This window comes from Protopterus annectens, chromosome 2.part0 (genome assembly GCF_019279795.1).
Source record: "Protopterus annectens isolate FY-2018-M chromosome 2.part0, PAN1.0, whole genome shotgun sequence".
NCBI lineage: Eukaryota > Metazoa > Chordata > Ceratodontiformes > Protopteridae > Protopterus > Protopterus annectens.
This window is the reverse complement of record NC_056728.1, coordinates 123,282,343-123,305,786: the sequence shown is the minus strand read 5'-3', so window position 1 is coordinate 123,305,786 and position 23,444 is coordinate 123,282,343. Positions and strand designations below refer to the sequence as shown.

Genomic DNA, 23,444 nt, shown 5'->3' with positions numbered 1-23,444 from the left:
TTTCTCATATGGACTCTTGCCAGGGGTATCATGAGAATCATAGATAACATTAGACCCAAATATTATGAGGTATTCCCACACAGTGAAAAACCTTAGAAACAGATCAAAATAAAGATTTTTTTTCCTGTTTAAGAAAAGATCTTTGAACTGAGGTGTACAGTTCACATCCCAGGAACACAATCCTGTGAGCATCATTTACTTTTGTGGATTCCTTGGAGAATACAGGGCCAAGTTTGTTACAAAATACCACAGAGTAAACTTTAGACTTTGTTACCTGCTCCAAAGACTGAGGTTCACCAATGGGAGGACCTTGACTGTTATTTAAACTACAATTACAATTGGTGTTATGATTCTGATGAAGTTTCCTGGAGGGAAATGAAAGCGCTCAATCCTGTTTTTTGTTAATAAACCAAGTGAAACTGTATCGTGAGGCTGCCTTTATTGGGTGCCTGCTGTGGCTGGAGATCGTTTTGGATTACTGGTATAAAATATCTATGTAAATATTTCTGAGCAAAAATCCTATATTTTCTAGATTTTCTTGCATATTTGGGAGAAATACATTTATCCTCCCATTGTTTCTTTGTGAATTGCTCATCCAATCTCTCTTCCCAATCCTTTCTAACATCCTCTTATTGATTCTTATACTTATGCAATATTTTATATGTTTTACTAATTACTCTTTTTTCAATGGCAGCTTCTGTTCTAGAATCTACTAAAAACTCTACCAGTGCTGTTTTGCGTGTAGGACCCCCCCCTATTTCTTTCTCTTAGCCTATACTTTGATATCAATCCTTGATAGGGAAGGCAATCTCTAACCTGCAGTCCAAATAAATTCTTTGCATCTTACCATTCTTTCATCTTTCCCTCTCTACTTATTTGCTCCCAATACCTTGGTTGATTTGCCAGTTTTCTCCAATAAATTCCAGCCCCCTCTTGCCTATTGTCTGTATCCCTAATTGCAGTCATCCCTATTGACAGAGTCTCACTTCTCCACTCCCATGTTGGTTTAGTTCCTGGGATACTTTCTGCTACTTTATGGATATAATATTTGGTATGATTATTGTTATTTTCCTTAAAGCCCTGCATCCAAAATCCCAGTCTCTCCTTGTTTCTTATGCTTCCCCTCAGTTTCACCATCATCATTTTCTACCTTGAATGATAGTTTATGGATTCTGCTATGTGTAGGAGCCTTAACTACACAGAAGTGAAACACCCCTTCAAATCGGGTAATCCCAATCCACCCTGTTCTACTTGAAGAATCAACGTATCCAACTTGACTCTTGCCATCCCCCCCCAAGATAAAGTCCTTCAATTCTTTATTAATTACTATCCACAACTTCTCCTCTGGTTGATAAAAATATGCCTGATCTGTGTATAAGACTAAAGGGACTAAAAATATTTTAACTGCTTGTATCTTACTGTGCATATCTGTATAACAAACCTTCCATTTTCTTAGTCTTTGTATTATCTTTTGTTTAATTTTTTCCCACATATCTTTAGCTGCCACACCAGCATCATTTTTTAATTCCTAAATACTTCAGTTTATCATGTCCCCATACATATGGAAATTGCTGAACCAATTCATGTGCGGGTACATAATTTACCACTATTGTCTTTGCTTTAGCTTCATTAATTTTGTATCCTGAAAAGATCTGAAACTGTCTCGAAATGTTCCACAACACTGTAATGTCTCTTTCTGGTTTTTCAGGTATAAAATAATATTATTTGCAAAAGGAGTCAGCTTTTCTTGACTACCATACCAATTATATCCTTGAATTCCAGAGTCCCTTATTTTCTTTCTCAGTGTTTCTAAATATAATGCAAATAACAAAGAGGGCAATAGGATACCCCTGCCTGGTTCCACTGTTCAAGCAGAAATTATAACATAGGACCTGACCCACTTTAATTTTTACCTCTGATCCATCATATATCTTTCATAATTTTCTCAGGAAATGCAAATGCTTCCATTCTCCTTTTCATAAAGCCCCACCTTACACTGTCAAATGCTTTCCCTGCATCAAAGACCCAACAACATTGGTATTTTATTACAATCTGTGTCCCTCTGGATCATCATCATTCTGTTAATGTTGTCAAATGTTTGCCTCCCCTCTGCAAAGCCACACTGATCTATATCTGTCAATTTTGGCTTGCCGTTCTTTTAGCTATCACACACATAAACGTTTTTTATTCAACTATTGGCTATGTTTCTGGTGTCATTCTAAGGGGATCCAGTATCTCTCTGCCTGGGATGACATGATTGACAGACCTTGATGCTTTGCCAGAGATGGCCTGCATCTGTCACCCCTGGGCTTCTGGATACTGGCCAAGGCTCTTGCCACCCCTATAGTGCCTTTTTAAGCGGTGTTCCAAAGACCAAATTACCACTGTAACAGCTACTAACAAATGCAATCTGAGGGTCATGTTGCTCAATGCTAGGTCTAAATCTCAAAGTGCACTCACTCGAGGCACTCCTTAAAATGGAGAACATTGACATTTGTGCTGTAACAGAAACCTGGTTCAAGGCAGCAGAAAGCACCCCTGTACTACCAGGCTATAACTTTTTCCATACCTTTCGGCCCCAGAACTTGGACCGAAGCTCTAAAGCTGGTGGTGTTTCCATATTCATAAAGGATGCACACACCTCCAGAGTGGTAGCCCAACATAACACATCAGAGATACTTCAGGTGCAGCTAATATTGGGTAAGACAGTGATTCAGGTCATAGCCTGCTATAGGTCCCCAACCATGTCCCAAGACTCGCACGCAACATTCCTAAGAACTCTGGAGAATCAGTTACCAATACACTTGCCCATTTCCTGGAGTTCATTAATTCCAATGCCCTAGACCAGCTCGTTCTTACCCCCACTAGAAGTAGCAACATCCTTGACCTGGTCGTAACTCATATGGGTGACCGTTGCTCTACACCAATAGTCAGCTCCTCCCTGGTTAGATCCGACCACAACCTAATCACCTTGGAAATCCACACCCACCCCCCCAAAGGTAACCACCATGAAAAACTTCTCCAAAGCTAACTTTCGGCTCCTAAAAACAGAGGTGGCTAACTTCATGGCACCCATGCAAATGGAGAATAGTTGCATGACCACAGAATCATACACCACTGCACTGTACGAAGACGTACACAAATACATGGATCTCACCATACCCAATAGAATCAAGATGCTCTCCTCCAAAAAAGGAAGCAAATCTGGTGGTTCCCTGCCTTAAACAAACTCTACAACGAAAGGAGGAAACTGATGCGGAATTAGGACAAGTCCCAAGACTGGAAAAACTCCCATATTATCCTCAACAAAAAGTAGGTATTCCTCATCAAATCCTCTAAAGCTAGCTATGAAAACAGAAATGCAGCAGATAGTAAAGACAACCATAAGGCCTTCTATAGTTATGTAAAGAATCTCCATGGTAATACCCAGATTTTCTCTGAGCTACTGCACAATGGTACCTCATACACCGAGCCAACAGATATTCTCAGTATACTGGCCAACTGATTCAGTCCCAACTTTACCCTCCCCAAGGGACCAATCACAATTCCAGTAGATTGCCAGGCACCCAGTATTACTGCTGCACAGGTTAAAACAGCACTGTCCAAGGCCTAAGAATACAGCTTCTATGGGACCTGACAATATCCCTGGTTGTGTTGAACTGGCACCTCAACTGTGTGCCCTGTTCAATCACAGCCTCACCTCAGGCTTTGTCCCTACTGAATGGCGCACTGCTACAGTCATCCCTCTCCACAAAGGAGGAGCAACTACAGACCCTGGGAACTATCGCCCCATTAGCCTTTCGAGTCTGATATGCAAAGCTATGGAATGCATCATCATGTACCTAATAAACAAGGATATAGGGAATCTCCAAACTCTGGATCCCACACAGTTTGGTTTTGTGAAGGGTAGATTATGCCTGCTCAACTTGGCTTCTTTGAGTCAATCACCAGAGTTGTGGATGAAGGCAAGGTGGTTCATACAGCCTACCTTGATCTGGCCAGGGCTTTTGATACCATTCCCCACTCAGGAATCATAGTAAACTCACTAAGCTTGACATCAACCCCTATATCACTAGATGGGTTGCCAACTGGCTCACAGATAGAATCCACAGTGTGAAAGTAGCTGAATCCAAGTCAGACTGCCGACTAGTCATGAGTGGAGTTCAACAGGGTTCGGTCCTGCATCCTCTCCTGTTTGGTACCTACTTCTCTGAAGTCCAGGTCAACACGAAGGGACTCTGGCTGACAAAGTTTGCAGATGATTGCTAGTTGGGAGTTATTATTAGCTCACCAAGTGATGTTGACATCCTGCAGAATGGTCTCACTGAGACCAACGACTGATGTTAGAATCATGGCCTTAAGCTCAATACCAAAAAATGTGTCATCATCCCCTTTGGGAAAAACCCAGTTCCCATGAATTACTACATTGATGGTAGTCCACTGAACACAGAAGGCATTATAAGAGATCTGGGAACACAGGTTGACAGCAACCTCTCTTTTGATCACCACATTGTCACTATGATCAGAAAGTTCTTCTGTGTGGCACATCTCATTACTAAAGGTTTTGGATCCAGGAAGAAAGAGGTCATTGTCTCTTTCTACTCTTCCCTCATTAGGCCAATCATCGTGTACAATGCCCCATTTGGCATGTACCTCACTAGATACCTACAACCACTGGAGAGGCCACAAAAGTACCTCACAAAGAGGATCCTAGGCCTTAAACACTTGTCCTATATGGGCAAACTCAGAAACTTCCAACTATTCTCTGTCTCATATCGCCTACTTAGAGGCAATCTCTGCTTGACATACAAAGCAATGTCTGACCCAGCTCTGTTAGAAATCCTACATCTAAAGAAATTCCAGTCCCTCTGCAGTACACTCTCCAGAGACCTCAACCTCATTACCCCAATTAACAGAACATGCTGGAGGGACAGGTTCATAACCCAGAGACTGCCCATGCTATGGAAGAGACTTCCCATGCATGTCAAGCAGAGCACCTCGCTGACCCTCTTCAAGAGAAATCTTGATGAGTGGATGGGAAACAGAAAATTCACCCCGGGGATAACTTCAGTGGCTCTATTCGACAGAGGCACTGGGAACTAAGGTCCGGTGGCACTATGCCAGGGTAATCCTATGGTTAGGCTTGTAAAGGCCCTAGGGCCATTAGCCTAGTACACATCTATGAACCTATGAACCTATAATCATGGTTTACTATTGAAATGGGTCTGTATGAATCTCGATCTGATGGATCTTTACCCTCTTTAGTTATTACAGTTGCTTTTTTCCAGGATGTTGATACTTCTCCGGCTCCTAAAATACTGTTTAAACCTTCCAGATCTTTATCAGTTTTTTCCCTCCTAGCTTCCAGACTTCCAAGGGAATATCATCTATTCCTGGGGACTTCCCTGTAGACTGGTTATACATCACAATTTTTCTCTCATCTCCTCATATCCTAACCGTTAGTAATTGAGCCTTGCCTACCTCTAACCTTGGCATATTTATTTATTCCATAAACATTTCCATTTGTATGTTTTCTTGATTTACATATTTCTCTGATTTATAAAGACTTTCATAGAATTTCTAAAATATTTCTAATACCTTTACAGGATCTCTAGTTACCTTCCTTGTTATAGGCTCCCTGTGCTTGACAACAGCCCTTTCTATTTTCTGTTGCCTGATTCGTTGTCATGAATGTTTTTGTGCTCTAGTGTTATTATCATAAACAGTTGCTTAACATCAGTCTTTCTAAACTCGTGTATATTATTGCAGTAATTCATTACTGTCTGCAGTTGATTCTCTTCTTGTTCTGTGAGATTCCTCCTATTCTGAAATACTTTAACATTCATCATTCCCTCTAAATAATTCTTGTTACTTCTTAAACATAGCTCGTTTTCTTTTATTTCCACCTTATTTTTAAACTCCACCTTAATTTTATCCCACTTCCTAGCTATATTTTCAGAAGTAATCTCTATCCTCTCGAATAGCTCCTGAATAATCTCCACTTCTCATTCCTTAAATTCCTCTCTTTTCAACAGATAAGTGACCTAGGAAAGCGCAAGTGTCTTACTTTTATTTCATGACCATGTGTTTTTATTTTAGTTATTATCTGCGCATGATCTGAAATAGTTATTGGGTGCATATCAAGACCCTCATTTAAATGCACATGTTCCTGTGAAATGTAAATTCGGTCTAGCCTAGCTCAGCTTCTATATTTTGGGGAATAATACGTAAATTCACTGTGAACTGAATTCACATCTTTCATGCCAAATATTTTCATAAATTTCTTCTAAAATCTACTTTCTTTTGTTATATTTTCCATTCTAGCCCCCCAGACACATCTTCACTGTTGCAAACCAAATTCCAGTCCTCACCTATAAGTAATATTCCTTGCCGAAAGCTGATTATTTCTCCCAGAAATTTCTTAAGCTCTATTATAGCAGTTTTAGGTGGAATGTAAATGCATGCCACTGTAATCCTCCTCCCTTGCCAGTAGCCCGTTGGTACTAGGTATCTTCTATTATTATCTTTTCTTTCCTTATCTATCACTATTGGAGCTCCTCTTGCAATTAATATAAGTATTCCACTTTTCCTTTGCCACAGATATTCCACTAAATAACCACCCTGAAACCCTTCTTTATCAAATTCACCTGTTCATTCATTTCCAGGTGTGTCTCCTGTAGCATAGCTGTTTGCATTCTACATTTTTTAATATAGTTACTACATTCTTTCTTTTTTATATTTATCTGTAAGACCATTCAGATTTAAAGACATTACACAAAGTACAATTTTCTTATATAGTTATTATTACTACCTTTTATGTATAACTGTTTTTTGTTAAATGTCTATTTCCAGCTTTTATGTTAAATGCATATACTGTTTGGCAGGTTGGTTGTTTCTTGTCATATCCATTTGAGCCTAAGCCACATCTTTCATAACGTTTTGTGTTATTGAAAGCCCTCAAACAAATAACCACCCCAACCCCCCCCAAAGCCTATTACTTTAATAATAACACACAAAACTATGTACATCGTTACTAATAAGAAAAAATGTTCTAAGTTGATAGCCACACAGACAGGCTATAGTTAACAAAAAAAAAAGGCTAGTCATGCTAAGATGCATGGTACAGCCTGTGCAGCGTGGCCAAAGTGGTTAGAAAAACATTTTATATAGCCCACCTAATCATGAAGGGATTCACATCTAGATCAGGGGAGATCATTGTGCCTCTTTACTCATCCTTCATCAGGCCCATAATTGAGTACAATGCCCCTTTTCGGATGCACCTTACCTGACACCTGCAGCAACTGCTGGAAAGACCCCAAAAGTACCTCACCAAGAGGATCAAAGGGCTCAAACAGATGCCATATGCTGTGATCTGTGCCTGACGTATAAAGCCATGTCCAACCCAGAATTAATGGACATGCTGCACCTCAGAAAATCCAAATCCCATCGAGCTACGTGCTCGAGAGACTTGAACCTCAGCACTGAAATAAATAGGACATGCTGGAGGGACAGATTCACAACCCAGAGGCTCCCTTCACTCTGGAATAAAATCCCACTCCAGGTTAGGCAGAGTCCCTCATTGACTCTCTTCAAGAGGAATCTTGATGAGTGGATAGGAGATTGTAGGTTTACCCCAGATATCACTTCTGTGTCACTGTTAGACAGAGGCACAGTATACTAACCTCGAAAAAGGGCATAGCAAAATTAATTTAAAATGGGTGGCGAAAGCCAAACACACTCTGGCTAGGCTTATAAATGCCCTAGGGAGATAGCCTAGTATGAACCTATGAACCTATTAGTAAGTGCTATTTGATTTTGTCTTTCTTTATAGCTCTCCTAGCTGAGAAAACATTTGAATGCTTTCAGTAAACACTTTTTCCAAGCCATTTCTCTTTATCAAATTGTATTCTAGTGACATGCAACCCAGAGTCTACTCCTCGTTTTCTTTGTCCCAGATATTCTGCTGAATAACCATCTTGAAAACCTTTTTTTATCAAACTCACCTGTTAAATTCTTTTCAAGTGTGTCTCCTATAACATAACTATTTGCACTCTACATTTTTAGTATAGTTCACTATTCTTTTTTGTCATATCCATTTGCGCCTATGTCACAGCTAATAAAACGTTTTGATTTACTGAAAGCTATCAAACAAAAAAAAAAAACAACCCCCAATAACCTCCTAAAACCTATTAATTTAATACTAACACACAAAACTATGTACATCTTCAAATAATGAACTTTTACTCTCCTAATAGGAACAAATGTTCCAAACTGACAGCCACACTCACAGACTTAAGTTAACCTAAAAAATGGTTATCCATGCAGCCTGTACTTCTACAAAGTGTTAACTGATTTTGTCTTATCTTTATAGCTCTCCCAGCTAGGAAAATCCCTGAATGCCTTCAGAGAACATTATCTCCTAGCCAGTTTCTTTTCTTTCCTCCAGCCAATCACTCTCCGTCAGACTGTAACCATGTTGTCTTTATCAGACTGTCTCCATGGAGACATGAGAACCAGAGAGTCAATTTCTCTTTATCAGATTGTTTCCATTGTGACATGACATGTCCCAGAGACTTCCCATGCTCTGGAACAAGATTCCAATCTACATTAGGCAGAGCTCCTCGCTAACCCTCTTCAAGAGAAACCTTGACGAGTGGATGGGAAACAGAAATTTTACCCAATGGATCACTTCAATTGCTCTGGTGGACAGAGACACAGGGAACTAATCAAAGGGGGCGGCAAAAGCCAACGCATTCCGGCTAGGCTTATAAATGCCTTCAGGCAGATAGCCTAGTACCTACCTATGAACCTATGAACCTACATGAGGGCCAGATACAGAATTGCTACTAACCATGCATTCATTTGCTAGAAACAGCCTCATAATATTCAATATTCCTCTTCACTTACTTGCTTTCTCTTAAAACTTGTTACTAAATCAATCTAAGGTCCTTAATCCAGTGATTCCCCAAGCAAGAATAAGAAAAAGCACATTCATTTTTCTTTTGTCATGCTCTTTTAACCAGGCTTTTTTTTTTTTTTTTATCTTGCAGTGCCTACATTTCTTAAAGCTGAACAAGAAGAAAGACAAAAGGGAGAAAGAAGAGGAAAAAAAGCAGTAGGCCCTATTTACAATCCCCATGAAACTTAAAAATAACTGAGAACACTGTATTTTATAGCATGCAAAGAAAACCATATACCACAAAAATAGTACTATTAAGAATAAAAAGTTTTCTTTACTTACACTTAACTTTCTCCCTTCTCTTCCCCTCGCCAAAGCATTTTTCTGAACATTAATGACATGAAGTAGGGCATATACTTCAGAGTCCCCAACAAGTCCTTTGAGCAGCCTATCTGTCCCTGGAGGAATAGTTTCAGCCCAGAAATTAGTAGTTTATTGGCCATTTTGGGTTAATTTATGTCTTTCATTTCCCTGCTATAAAAACCGCATTTACCCGGTTTTGCATGCCAGGCAGCACCGGTTAGCTAGGGTATAACTATTCCCGGCTCCACAAAGTCTCCTCTTCAAATTTTCCCTTGGAACTAGACAAACTTTCAACTTTAGCACTCAAACCATTAATTTCACAGCCCAGCACTTGCTCAAAACTCATAGCAAGCACTAATTAACCCTAGCACTAGACCCCCCCATACTGTCCAGAAGGACAAGGCTCTGTATTCATCCCTACCAGCCAATCAGTAAAACAGCTCACTTTACCTATTCAGGCATGTCCAAAGGGCAGTTTCAGATATACTCTCCAGTCCAACTGGTGAATCTGGGCATTTTGAGGCAATGTTACAACTGCCTCATTTACAAGGGCAACCCTCTCCTCTTACCACCAAACACTAATATATGCGAGAGATGCAATTATACAGCCAAACTGGAGGCAAAGCTCTCTCAACCCAAGACTGGAACTGACAGTCAAGAGGAGAAGGGAAATAATTGCAACACACCACCAGTCTCACATACACCTACTAAACCAACACCGGCAAATATCACACATAAATATACAAAAACATACTCGGAGGCTCTAAATAAAAATCTGCAAAAGCAGCAGAGACCTCAAAAGCAGACATCCAAGCAACCTCCACACCCCATCACATGCCATGAAACACATACTTCACATAATCAGTGTGCCACACAATCACAGCTCTTAAGGCAAAATAACATACCCAACACACTAGTAATAGGTGACTCTATAGTCAGGCACACTGATGTCCCACTAACTGGCTGGACAAGGAAAAGGTTACAGTTAGCTGCCTGTCAAGCACCAGGATCTGCCACATAACACAAGTACTCAGGTTGCTCCAGAACAAGTACAGATATGACTCTGTCATTGTCCATGTTGGTGTGAATGACCTGAGACATACCTCCCTGGGCTACATGAAAAGAGACATGGAAGCGTTCCCTGATCACATAGCCCAGGCTGGTATGACCCCGACCCTGAGTAGCATCCTGCCCTCACCAAGAATGATGCCACAGTATAAAGAAAAAAATATCAATTTCAACAATTGGTTAAGTTTCTGGTGTCATTCAAAGTGGATCTAGTATCTGTCTGCCTGGAATGCCATGCTCGACAAGCCACATTGATTCGCAAGAGATGGCTTGCACCTGTCACCCTTAGTCTTTCAAATACTGGACAAGGCTTTTGCCATCCCCTTTTTTAGGCAAGGCTCAAAAGACAAACCCACCACCATAAATAGCACAAGTAACCAAAAACTGAGGGTAATGCGACTCAACGCCAGAAGTCTAAACCTCAAAATGCATACACTCAAGGCACTCCTCAGTATGGAGAACATCGATATCTGTGCAGTAACAGAAATCTGGTTTAAGGCTCCAGAGAGCACCCCAGCACTACCAGGCTATAACTCATACCATACTTTTCGGCCACAGAACCCAGACCGAAACACAAAAGGCGGGGGTTTATCCATATTCATCAAGGATATCCACACTTCCAAGTTAGTGGCACAGCACGATGCCTCAGAGATTATCCATGTGCAACTAGCAACGGGCAAAAGTGCAATTCAAATTGTAGCTTGCTACAGATCACCCACCATGACCCAAGACCCAAGACCCCCATTCCGCATTTCTGGAGACACTGAAAAATATGAAGGTGCTACCAAATACCCTAATATTGGGTGATTTCAATTACCCAAACATTAACTGGGAGAGCTACTCAAGTACTAACTCCCTTGCCCAACGCTTACTAGAATTTATAAACTCAAACACCCTGGATCAACTGGTCAACACCCCCACCAGAGGTGACAACATATTGGACCTGGTCATCACCAACATGAGCGACCAGTGTTCCACACCGGAGGTCAACCCCTCACTGGTTAGATCAGATCTTAGACTAATCACGCTGGATATCCACATTACGCCCCCACCCCCAATCAAAGTAACCACCATAAAAAACTTTTCAAAAGCAAACTTCACATTACTTAAGACCAAGGTGGAAAGGTTTACAGCCCCCATGCTAAAGAACAATGCTGTCCAAGCTGCTGAATCCCTTACAAAGGCACTCTATGAGCACCTGCAAGAATGCATGGATCATGCTATCCCAAGCAAAACCAAGACTCACTCCTCCAAGAAAAGGAAACCAGTCTGGTGGACCCCTGCCATAAAAAAGCTATAGAATAGAAGGAGGAAACTAGTACAGAAAAGAGTAAAATCCCAAGAAGGAAAGACATCCCTGATCAGTATCAGCAAGAAACTACGATCCCTCTTAAAATCATCCAAGGGTAGCTTTCGAAAGAAAAATTGCCAAGGACTCCAAAGAGAACAACAAAACCTTCTTTAGCTATGTCAAGAACATAAGTGGAAACTCTCAGATCTGCTCTGAGTTAGTGCAGAATGGCACAAAATACACTGAACCGAGCGATATTGCCAACATTCTGGCAGACAGGTTTAGTGCAAACTTCACCCCCCTCTCACCATCCCATAACCATACCAGAAGAATGTAGAGCCCCAGCAATCACTGACACACAGGTTAAAACAGCCCTATCCAAAGCCAAAAAACACAGCATCAATGGGACTGGATGGTGTCCCAGACTGTATCTTACACAAGCTCCAAAATGAACTAACCCCTCACCTACACACACTGTTCAAACTCAGCCTCTCTACAGGCTATGTACCCACAGAGTGGCACACAGCAACAATTATCCTGCTCCACAAAGGTGGAGCCACAACGGACCCCAGGAACTATTGCCCTATAAGCCTGACTAGCCTGGTCTGCAAGGCTATGGAGCGCATCATCATGGAACTCATTAACAGAGACATTGGGAACCTCCAAACATTGGACCCTACCCAGTTTGGCTTTGTTAAGGGCAGATCATGCCTTCTAAACTTGGTGGACTTCCTTGAGACAGTTACCAAGGCTTTAGACAAGGGAAAGGAGGTCCACACAGCCTATCTAGACCTCGCAAAAACTTTCAATACCATTCCCCATTCTGGTATTATAGACAAGCTCACCAGCCTAAACATAAACCCCTACGTCACAAGATGGGTTGCCAATTGGCTCACGGATAGAACCCACACATTGAGAGTTACAGGCTCTAGGTCCGACTCTGAACAGGTTACAAGTGGCGAGCCCCAAGGCTCAGTTCTGAGACCCCTCCTGTTTGGTATATACTTCTCAGAGGTACAAGCAAGCACAGGACTATGGCTGACCAAGTTCGCAGACAACTGCAAACTGGGGGCCATAACTGACTCTCCGGCTGATACAGACATCCTCCAGAAGGGTCTCACTGAGACGGATACCTGGTGTCAAAATCATGGCCTCAAGCTAAATGCCAAAAAGTGCATAGTCGTCCCCTTTGGAAAAACCAAAGTACCTGTGAACTACCACATAGGTGAAAGTACCCTAAATACAGAAAATGTAATAAGGGATCTGGGGAACCAAGCAGATAGTAATCTCTCCTTTGATAATCATTTTGCCAAGGTGGTTAGAAAATCCTTCTATGTGGCCCACCTAATCACAAAAGGGTTTGCATCTAGAACAAAAGAGGTTATTGTACCCCTCTACTTATCACTCATCAGACCCATCATAGAGTACAATGCACCATTTGGGATGTACCTTACAAGACACCTGAAACAGCTGGAAAGACCACAGAATACCTCACCAAGAGGATTGCTGGCCTCAAACAGATGCCCTATGCAGCCCGACTGAAGAAACTCCAGCTGTACTCGGTTGCATACCGCTTATTTAGAGGTGATCTCTGCCTGACATAACAAGGCCATGTCCAACCCAGAATTGATGGACATGCTCCACCTAAAAAAAAAAAAAAAAAAAACAAATCCCCAAGAGCCACACGCTCTAGAGATCTAAACCTCACCTCAACGATAAACAGGATGTGCTGGAGGGATAGATTCCTGTCCCAGAGACTCTGCATGCTTTGGAACAGGATTCCAATCTACATTAGGCAGAGCCCCTCACTAACACTCTTCAAGAGAAACCTTGACGAGTGGATGTGAAACAGAATATTTCCCCCGGGGATCACTGCAGTGGATCTGCTGGACAATGGCACAGGGAACTAATGGCTCTGCTGGACAGAGGCACAGGGAACTAATCTAAGGGGGCGGCGAAAGCCAACTATGAACCTATGATTGTGGGTAGTAGGGATTTCCCAAACATCAGTAGCAAGCTTGTAACATGTATGCAAGTATGTGTGTGTTTATGCACTACATGGCAGTATCACAGGAATGGCTGGAAGCAACAATGAAAAGCTCCCAGCTCCCAGCAATGTGTTTGTGCTCTATTATTCACTGAAATGGAATGAAGAGGAGTATAGGAAATACAGGAAAAAAGGAACAGTAAAAATAGAAACTTACACAAGGACTAAGGAAAGTTAAGAGCAGGAAGGTTATATTTTTTGCGGGGGGACAGGTGCCCATTTTTTCTTAGAAGCGTAAATGGGGAAGGAAGGAAGTGTAAGGCAGAGGATGGAAAGATAGTAGACATATGGAAGTAAGGGCATTTTGACAAATGTAAAACACAGAAAAAAAACAACAGGGACCTCACAATGAACAGACTGACATACAGGCAGAGGGAGGCCAAGTAAAGATGAGGAAGTTGGACAACAAACAGAGAAGAGAGGTGACACACAAGGAAGGATAACACTGGGATGGGAAATAGGGTGGATAGCCACCTTATAACCATGTTGCCTAGCCTAGACTCAAGAACAGGTCAGTCAGCATTATGAAAGCGCTTACCACTGAGTCATTCCTCAGATAGTGCAGAAGGCAGAGCAAGACAGCAAGCAACAGCGCTACTCTGAGAGTAGTACAAGGGCCCTCTTCAGTTGTACAAGGGCCCTCTTCAGAAGGCCAATGCAGTCTGCAAGCCACCAGTCCACAACCTCTCATACCATCTATTTTAACTCTTCCCAAGTGGAAAAATGTGACACCCTTGGCAATATTACCAGAAGAAACAACAGCACTCCCATCTGGTGAGTGATCACCAGAGGCAAATGGGCATACCTCTCAACTGTTCAGTTTTGCAGAATATCCACATTTTTATATCACATTTTTGTCCTCTTCTTCATAAAATTGTGGTTTTCTGTCAAATTATTGAGAACTGAAGTTAGAAAATAAAGACAGATATTTAAGTTTCAGACTTCATACCCCTCAGAAAAAGTCATGCTAATGCACAGCCTGTAATTCTATCAACTTTCTAAGACTGTAGAGAAATATTTTAAAAGTGTCCCTATTTATGAGTATTTGTCCCTGCATTATTAATGGCTTTGTCCAAATTTCTTGCTCTAAGGGGTTGAAAGGTATGTGACCCAGGATGCCACCCCAGGTTGCAACCTGTCAAAGGACCTTCATCATATGTTTGGGAGCAGGCCAGAAGCACATGTGAGCTGGAGGGAAACAGACAGGTATGATGGTTGGAAGGAGACAAGTTGCCATGGCACAGGCCACTTGGAAAAAAATGTAAAACAAATGGATAGAAAAAAAATAAAAAAAAAACCCATCAAAACAAAAATGTAACAAAAGGACAGAAATAAAGAGAGTGAGTGAGAGAGAGGGAGTGACAAAAAAGACGCTACTATTATGCCTATGTCTGATGATCACTGGTACCTACTTGTGTACTTCAAAGCTGCTAGGTATGTTACTATGGCAAGGCTGCTACTTTTGACTAACTGTTTAAAATCAAACGCCCCTATCAGATGTTGTACATACAGGTATACATAGCAATGTACCCCCATCCAACAGGGGGAGAAGGATCATGGCTATAATGGCCGAATGGAAAAGGTGGACATCACAGACAATGGAGGGTGTGTAGAGGTGTGGCCCTTTTGGGCATATTTTATGTGTCAAGGTCAAAGACCTGCCAAATGGTCAAGGACAGTGGTATGAGTTATTCAACTTAACAGGTAGAGGATGCTAGTGTGGTGTACTAAAGGTAGACAAACAATTGTTGACAACAAGAAAAGCTATCAGCAGGTGATTGATAATCACTATAATGCAGTTTTTTATGCTCCAGAAGACAGAACAAGGGTGTTGTTCAATTGCTAGTGTTATACTGGGCAGAAGTGGTACGGGCATGGACATATGACAGGGTGATACACAGTCAAGATGCCAGCTTGTGACCTCTCCCTGGCTTAGATCCATCTAAGCAATAGCAGTATCCACAGTGCATGACTGTGAAGACATACTAGCATTTCAGACACTATGAGGCAGTGCCCAGGCAGGAAGAAGTGGTCATCTCCCTGCATATAATGAATGTGGCTATCTCCTGAACATGCAGATTGTGGATATTGGTGTAAAAAGCATCATGCACATAGAGGTTGAGTCCGACAGTATATGAAACTGTGACATGTGTGTGGCACATACAACTTCTTCTAGACTCTCTGATATAAATTAAGTAATCAGCAGCATGACAGTAATCATAGTCACCACTGTACCAAGACAGCTGATCCAATCTACTTAGTAGAGGGCAACGTTCTCTGTTATTTTGTCCAAAGCCAGAACCAAGAACAGCAAATATAACACAAATGGTACCTCCTTTTCTGACCTCATGGCCATTGCTAATATTCTTGTGGACAAATTCTCTTCCAGCTTCACTACACACACACACTCCCCTCTCTCCCATCCATTCCCACTCACACTCACATTTCCTTTTGTCAATTTTCAAAATTAAAAACATTTCTTCTGTGAGTCCTGACATTATTTCTAGGCTCCTGCTGAAAAGTGCAAAGTCCCACTTAATAAATCCCCTTCATCAATTATTCAACTTAAGACTCCCCATTGGTTATGTCCCCGAGGAATGGAGAATGGCAGTTGTGTTGCCCTTGCATAAAGGTGGTCCTTCTACTGTCCCTGGGAATTATAGTCTTATTAGTCTCCCTAGTATTAGTTGCAAGGCTTTGGAATGTATTATAGATGAATAAACAAACTGATAAATTGTGATGGTATATCCCTAGATACACATCAGCTCAGCTTTGTAAAAGGCATATCATGCCTGCCCCACGTGGTTGAATTTTTTAAAAGGGTTACTGAGCCCATGAATAAGAGGTATAGAATCCACAATACATATCTAGATCTTGCCAAGGCCTTTGACACTGCCCCCCCCATGTTGGGAATATTGACAATCTCACTCTCATCTCAACATTAACCCATACATAATTCACTGGATAAGTAATTGGCTGTCTGGCAGAAACCATACAGTTAAGGTCAGGGGTATTTGTTCTAGACAGAAAAATATCACCAGTAGGTTCTGTCTTGGGTCCCTTCCTCTTTGGTATATATTTCTTTGACATAAAAGCTGATATCATGGGACTTCGGTTAACCAGATTTGCTGATGATTTCAAACTAGGGGCAGTTATGAAATCCCATTCTGATACTTAAATTCTCCAGCTAGGAGTGGAACATACATATGCTTGGTGCAATAATCACAGTTCACACTCAATGCCAAGAAGTGCAGCACAGATACCTTTGGTAAATCTAGCATCACTGCTGTTTACTATACAGATAATATCCCACTTACATTTAACATAGTTGTCAGCAACTTGCATACACGTTTTGATGACAGACTCTCCTTTGACCACCATGTCTCAGTGAGGGTAGGCAAATCCTTCTACCTTGCACAGCTTATACTTCACGGCATCTCTTCAAGTCCAAAGAAGCTATAATCCCATTTATTCATCCCTTATTAGTATAATCATTGACTATAAAGCACTCTTTTGGCATGTACCTCACCAGGCACCCGATCCAGCTTAAGAGATCTCAATGTTTCCTCAACAAAAAGATCTAAGGTTTCAGTATCCTTATGGACTAAAAGCTCTGTCACTCTACTCACTGTTATACAGACCCCTTAGAAGTGATCTCTATGTACCTTTCCATGTAATGAATGACTCAGGACTCTTTGAACTCCTTCACCTTAATAGAACAAATGGTAAAGCAAACATCTGTTGTAGAGACCTAAACCTACATTATCACATCAACAATAATTTCGGAAATTGCCACATCCAAGCAGTTGGAATTTAAATGTGTTTTTCACTGAAGATAACTTACCACACATTTAAGATAAACTGGTCCAAGAAAAGGGAAGTTTAGGGATGCGTAGGAGTTAAGGAAATTCAGATGATGATCTGCAAGAATTAAATCAATCATCCTCCTTGGTGTTATTTGTAATTATGGGAGATGTAAGTGGAGAGGAAGAAGACAAAGAATTAAACTGGATTTACTGTAAAAATGGAAGAGGAAGCAAAATTACATGTGGTGAAAGGAATGCATTTAAAAATCTCTCATGTAAGGATTTATTAAAGCAGAGTTAATTAAACCTCCTAAAGTAAATATCATAATAACAGAGTGAATAATAATAGGGCAAAGACTGATGGGAATATCTGAAAGGTGGAAGAAGTTGGAGAAAAAGTGAGGAAGAATTACACTTGTAGAAGTTGAAGGGGTGGGTAGGAGCAAGTGTTGTATAAACATGGAAAAGAAGGGAAAAGTAGCAATGAGTGAAAGTGGGGCCATATAAAATAGAAAAAGAAAAGGAGAAGAAAATAAGAAAAGTAAAAGAAGAAAAAAATAAGATAAGAAAGGATTAGGAGAGTGGAGTTCTCAATAAAAGCATGATGGAAAAGCCAAATAACAATGAGCTTCCTAGGTGTAGAAAATAGGAGAAATGAAGATAAATTGTAGTTGTCCAAGTAAACTTACCATAAAAGTAGATGTTCATGTAGATCACTGTTGCTCTAGCATAAAGCTATATATATAGTATCTTGCCCAGGACTGGATGATCTGCACCTATGCAAACGCTTTTGCGCTCCTTCCACATGCACCTTAGGTCCAAGGGTGTATAAAAGTGTGCTAGTATAAAAGCAGATGGACTGGTGTGAAAAATTCAGAGCTTTCTTTTCTCAACCCAAGACAGGCTCAAGCTTTGAGGTGAACTTATGTGGAAGGAGAAAAATGGAAAAGCGACAGGGAACCCCACTCTGGCTAAAGGGTAGTCCATAAAGAGAGATACCTACACTAAAGATATAATACACAAGAATCAGATAGAAATAAACAAAGGATGGGTGGAGGATGCCGTATTACAATAGTGACCTATATCAGCATTTAATGTTATGGCAAGTTTACTTACAGAACTTTACAATGTTCATCATTAGATCACTTTGCAGTAAGATAAAGCTATATGGCATGACTGCCAAACCTAAGATAGCAAAGGAGGAGGATTGCTGATCAGAGTCCAGGTCCTGAAGAATAGCCCTAGAAAAGAAATCAATCTTGTAAGGCTTTGTTGCAGTGTATACAGATGACCAAGTAGTAGCATGTCTAATAGAGCTAGAGTCCATTCCTTTCCAAAATGTTCTAGAAGTAGCTATTGCTCTGGCTGATTGAGCCTTAGCCTTCTGAGACAAGGAATGACCATGGTATGATTATTAAAATATGAACTGAATTGGATAACCATTTGGAAATATTCTGTTTTGACACTGACTGACCTTTTTTTCCATCAAAGGAAATGAACAGCTGGTCCAAAAGACTAAAGTTCTTTGTTTTGTCAGTGTAGTTTCTGAGTTGTCTGTGGACATCCAGAGTAATCTTCTTTCTCCTCTTTTTTTTTATTCTGGAAAGAAAATAGGAGACAAAGGCAGTGATTTAAGGTAAATTCTGAAACCACTTTAGGCATACAGGAATGACTGATTTTTTTAAATTTACACTGTTCTAGTGAAATTAAGGAAGGGTTGAGCCAACATTAAAGCCTGCAACTCAAACACTTGCCTAACTGACGTCAGAGGAATGATTAGGACAGCTTTCCACATTAAGAACCTCAAATTGGCCTGATAAGCTGGTTCAAAAAGTGGAAGACTTGAGTTTCTCTAAAACAAAATTAGGATCCCAAGAAGAAGCCACCTGTTTTCTTGATAGCTGGATGTGTAAAGCCCGTTTCAGAAACTATTGTTACAAGGAAGAAGAAGAAAGGGAGGATCTAAAAGCAGATGTGCAATTGGCCAATAAGTGAATTCTAACAGAAGAATAGGAAAAGCCTGAAGTGAGTAATTCACACACGTAATGTAGAACCAGTGAAGCTTTCACTTTGTATGGGTGATGACTTTCCCTTTTGGCACCAAACACAGAATATTTTCCATTTTGCTACATAAGGGTGGCCTAATGGTTAAGGTGTTTGCCTTACAAACACAAGGTGCAGGGTTTGAGTCTCACAAGGGATAATTGGCTAGGCTTAAAATGGCTCAGAAGGGCAGTTAGCTTAGTACTAATCTATGAACCTATAATCTATGAACCTATAAGATTTTCTAGTAGCACATTTTCTTGCCTCCTTTAACACCTGCTGCATGTCCTTAGCGAACACATGCCTGGTATCAAAACTGTTATCATCCAAGCAGTTAGTTCAACCCACTGGAGACTGGGTTAGACCAGTGATGTCTTGTATGTGAGCAAATCTAAACTGTGGGGAAAACTGGGGTAATTGCCCTTAGCCATTTTCATGAGAAGGGAAAATCAATGTTATCTGGGCCAAGATTATCTCTAAAGAGTCTTATAACAGAGGAAACACCACACTTCAAAATGATAAAGTTGTTAAAGACATTGGAACTTGAGTTGATAACACCTTCTTCTGATCATCATCTAATAATAGTAGGCACAGAGTTCTTCTACTTAGAGCAGTTGATTGCCAAAGGAATATCATTCACATCTAAAGAGGCAATTGTCCCCTTATATTCAGCATTGATTAAGTTGATTATTGAATACAATGCCATATTTTTGAAATGTACCTCATTAGGTATATCAAACAACTAGAAAGGGCACAAAGGTTCTTAACTAAGACGATCACTGGTTTAAAAACCCTTAACTATTAGAAAATAATGGAAGTCAGTAAAATACAGACTTCTGAGGACAGATGCCTTCCATGCCATTATGGGACCAGTGGTTCTGGGCCTCTTGTATCACCACAAATCAAACAGTCCCACAAATACCAGAACCAGGGATCTAAATTTTCATAAGCAAATACAAAAAAAAATGGTGGCAAGATAGGTCCTCTGCAATACATTCCTGTAGGAAATCAAGCATCGTGATACATTGTTTTCCTCCAAATCGGAACTGCATGATTGGATGGGTATTCACAAATTTACCCCTGGCTTGACTGACCTCGCCCATCTTAAAAAAAAGAGGCTACATCTTAGGGTGGATATTAACAAGGCACAAATGGTTCCAATATTCAGTTGCCTTACATTTCCTATGATTCCAATGAACCTACTAATTTACAATGTGCATATCAACATATATTTTATCTCTAATATGTGCACACAGGATTCCTTTCAATGTTAAGAAGTAAACATCCAAATAACAAATAATACTAAAAACAAGAACAATACAGCAAAGCTTTACTGCATATCAACATCACAAGCTCACAGAGTGGCTGAAAAACTGAATAAACTTATAGACTAGTAAACAATGTGTCTTCCAGATATTTGTCTACTGCAGTGAAAATGTTTACTTTTTAATTCCAGAATAACACTAGTTTAGGAAAATGTTTATGAAAAAACAAATGACAAAGTTTCAGAAGACTGAAGGTTAAGAACAAAACTGAGGAATCAGTTAATTATAGAACGTATGATGAATGTATAGCTAGACTGCAGGAAGAAGAAGGAAAGGCAGGCGGGAAGATTAAAAAGAGCAGAAAATGCATGGAAAATCTCAAGAGGCAGTGTGCAAAAGAAGATGTAGTTTTAGAAGGCTGCAAACCTCAGATGTAGCCTTGTAACAGGATTGACCCAGGAGAATCAATAACCATTTATTTATGGAACATTTTGTACATAAGTAAACACAATTTGTGTAAAGCTGTGCTGATACTCACAATGAGAGAAAGCAGCTTGGAATCCAGAGCCAACAACTGAGTGATCAGAGACAAATTTGACCCACAGGATGTGACCAATGATCGATGTGTAATTGCTGGGTAAGCTGTCACCACAGAAACGTCCAACCAGATGACCTGTGGAATGTCCCTCACGAATCTCTAAATAGTCATTGACACAGCCTGGACTACTCTGTAGCTGAAAGGCTCTGTTGTGGACAAGACAAAATGGTAGAATTTTCCAGTTAAAATATGTAATGAACTATTTTAGCCACAACTGTGCAACAGTGCTACATATAGATAGTTGTTTTATGAGGCAGTAAAACAGAACAGTAACAAGGTATAAATCTCTCAATTTCTTTCATGTTTCATTTTCAGGTTTTTGCATTTCCCATTTTTTTTAGAGTTAAGTCCATAACTTATATGCATAATTCCTTCAATTTAGCATGACTGCCTGATTAATATCTCACCATTAGCTTTTTTATCATGTAACTGCTATTTAAAATCTGTTTGATTTATGTACTGCTTGACACTGTAATACAAATTAACGTGTCTTACCCGCCTATCATCATCATCAAATCCCTTTTTCATATTTTCAATATGGGGTTGGGGTTCATGTTAACTGTTGCCATCTCCCTCGATTCACTGCCACACTCTTACCTTCTTTGACAGTTCTGCCTGACTGTCACAGATCTCTCACACAATACATCCACCTCTTTGCTGGATGCCCTCATTTCCTCCTGCCTTCTTCCTGTCTGTCCCAAATCTTCTTCAGCTGATTGTCTTCTGCTTTTCTGCACTTGTGCCTGAAACTCCATAATCTGTTCTCTTTCATCTTTTCTGCAATTGGAGCTACTTTGGCTTCTGCTCTTACATCCTGATTTCTTCATCTGTCCCACATTGTACATCTTACGACCCACTTCATTTCCATCACCTCTAGCTTCCTCATCTGCACTGACTTTAATGCCCAAGTTTCTACACCATACAGTAGTACTGGTTGCACCACTGTTTTGTACACCTTACTTTTCAACTTCTTTAGCATTCTTCTGTCATACACTACATCTGACGCTCTATGTTAGTTGGGTGTAGCCCCTCTGACTCTAGCTTTGACCTCTTCACTCAGACTCCCTTCTCCTCAACCCCTCTCCCACATAGTTGAAGCTGTTAACCTGTTCCACTATCTTCCTATCTATATCAATTCTCAGCTTTTTCTGACTTCCCCAATTTGTTGCCATTACCACTTTATTATCTGTGTTCAGTTTCATCCCATGTGCCTTCAGTTTTGCATTCCATTTCTTCATACTTTCCTGAGGTTCTTGCTCAGAGTCTACTTGCGATGCCATATTATCTGCATATGGCAGTTTTGTTGATCTGTCCCCTGTGACCTGTTTGCTAAAGTAATCCATCGCCAGTATGAACAGCAGTGGGCTCAGATCTGAACCCTGATGCACACCCACTGCCACTGGGAACCCACTTTGTGAGATTGAACACTGTTTGTACTTGAGTCATTGGGTCCTTGTATATAGCCTTCACTAATTCTATCAATGTTTCTGGGACTTCAAACCACTACAGAACTGCCAAATCAGCTTTCTTGGGAACTTGTCACATGCTTTCTCCAAGTCTAGGAATGGCAAACTGGACTCTTTCCTCATCTCTAGCTTCTTCTCAACTATCTGTCTCACTGCAAATATTGGGTTAATTCTGCTGTATCTTGATATGAACCTGAACTGCTCATCTCCAATCTTATGTTCTAATAATCTATGTATCCATTTATTAGTCACCATCTCCAGAACTTTCATGCAATGTGATAGGAGTCTGATACCTCTGCACTGCACACAGCTGTGGATGCTCCCATTGTTCTTGGATACTGGCACCAGTATGCTTATTCTCTAGTCATCTGGGAAATGCCTTTCTCTCCACACTGCTATGAGTACCCTCAGAAGCCATTTCTCCCCTATCTCACCCAGCATCTTTATCATATCTGCTCATCTGAGCCTGTTGCTTTCCCCTGACTTCATTTTTCTTCTTCTTTCATCATAGGCTGCGTCTGGAATAGTACAACTTCTGTGGGGTTTTCATCATTTAGAATTTGCTGGAATTACTCATTCCATCTGCCTTTAATGACTT

The 23,444-nt window shown here is 40.6% G+C and overlaps 1 protein-coding gene across 1 annotated transcript in view; it reads right to left on the bottom strand.

Annotated features, from left to right (window-relative positions):
- Positions 1–23,444, bottom strand: part of LOC122792709 (cubilin-like) — a 3,134,001-nt gene that overhangs the window by 1,247,868 nt on the left and 1,862,689 nt on the right. Inside the window, exon 37 of the mRNA XM_044060295.1 lies at positions 21,321–21,526. Coding sequence (XP_043916230.1) covers positions 21,321–21,526 — 206 coding nt within the window. The remainder of the gene's footprint in view (positions 1–21,320; positions 21,527–23,444) is intronic.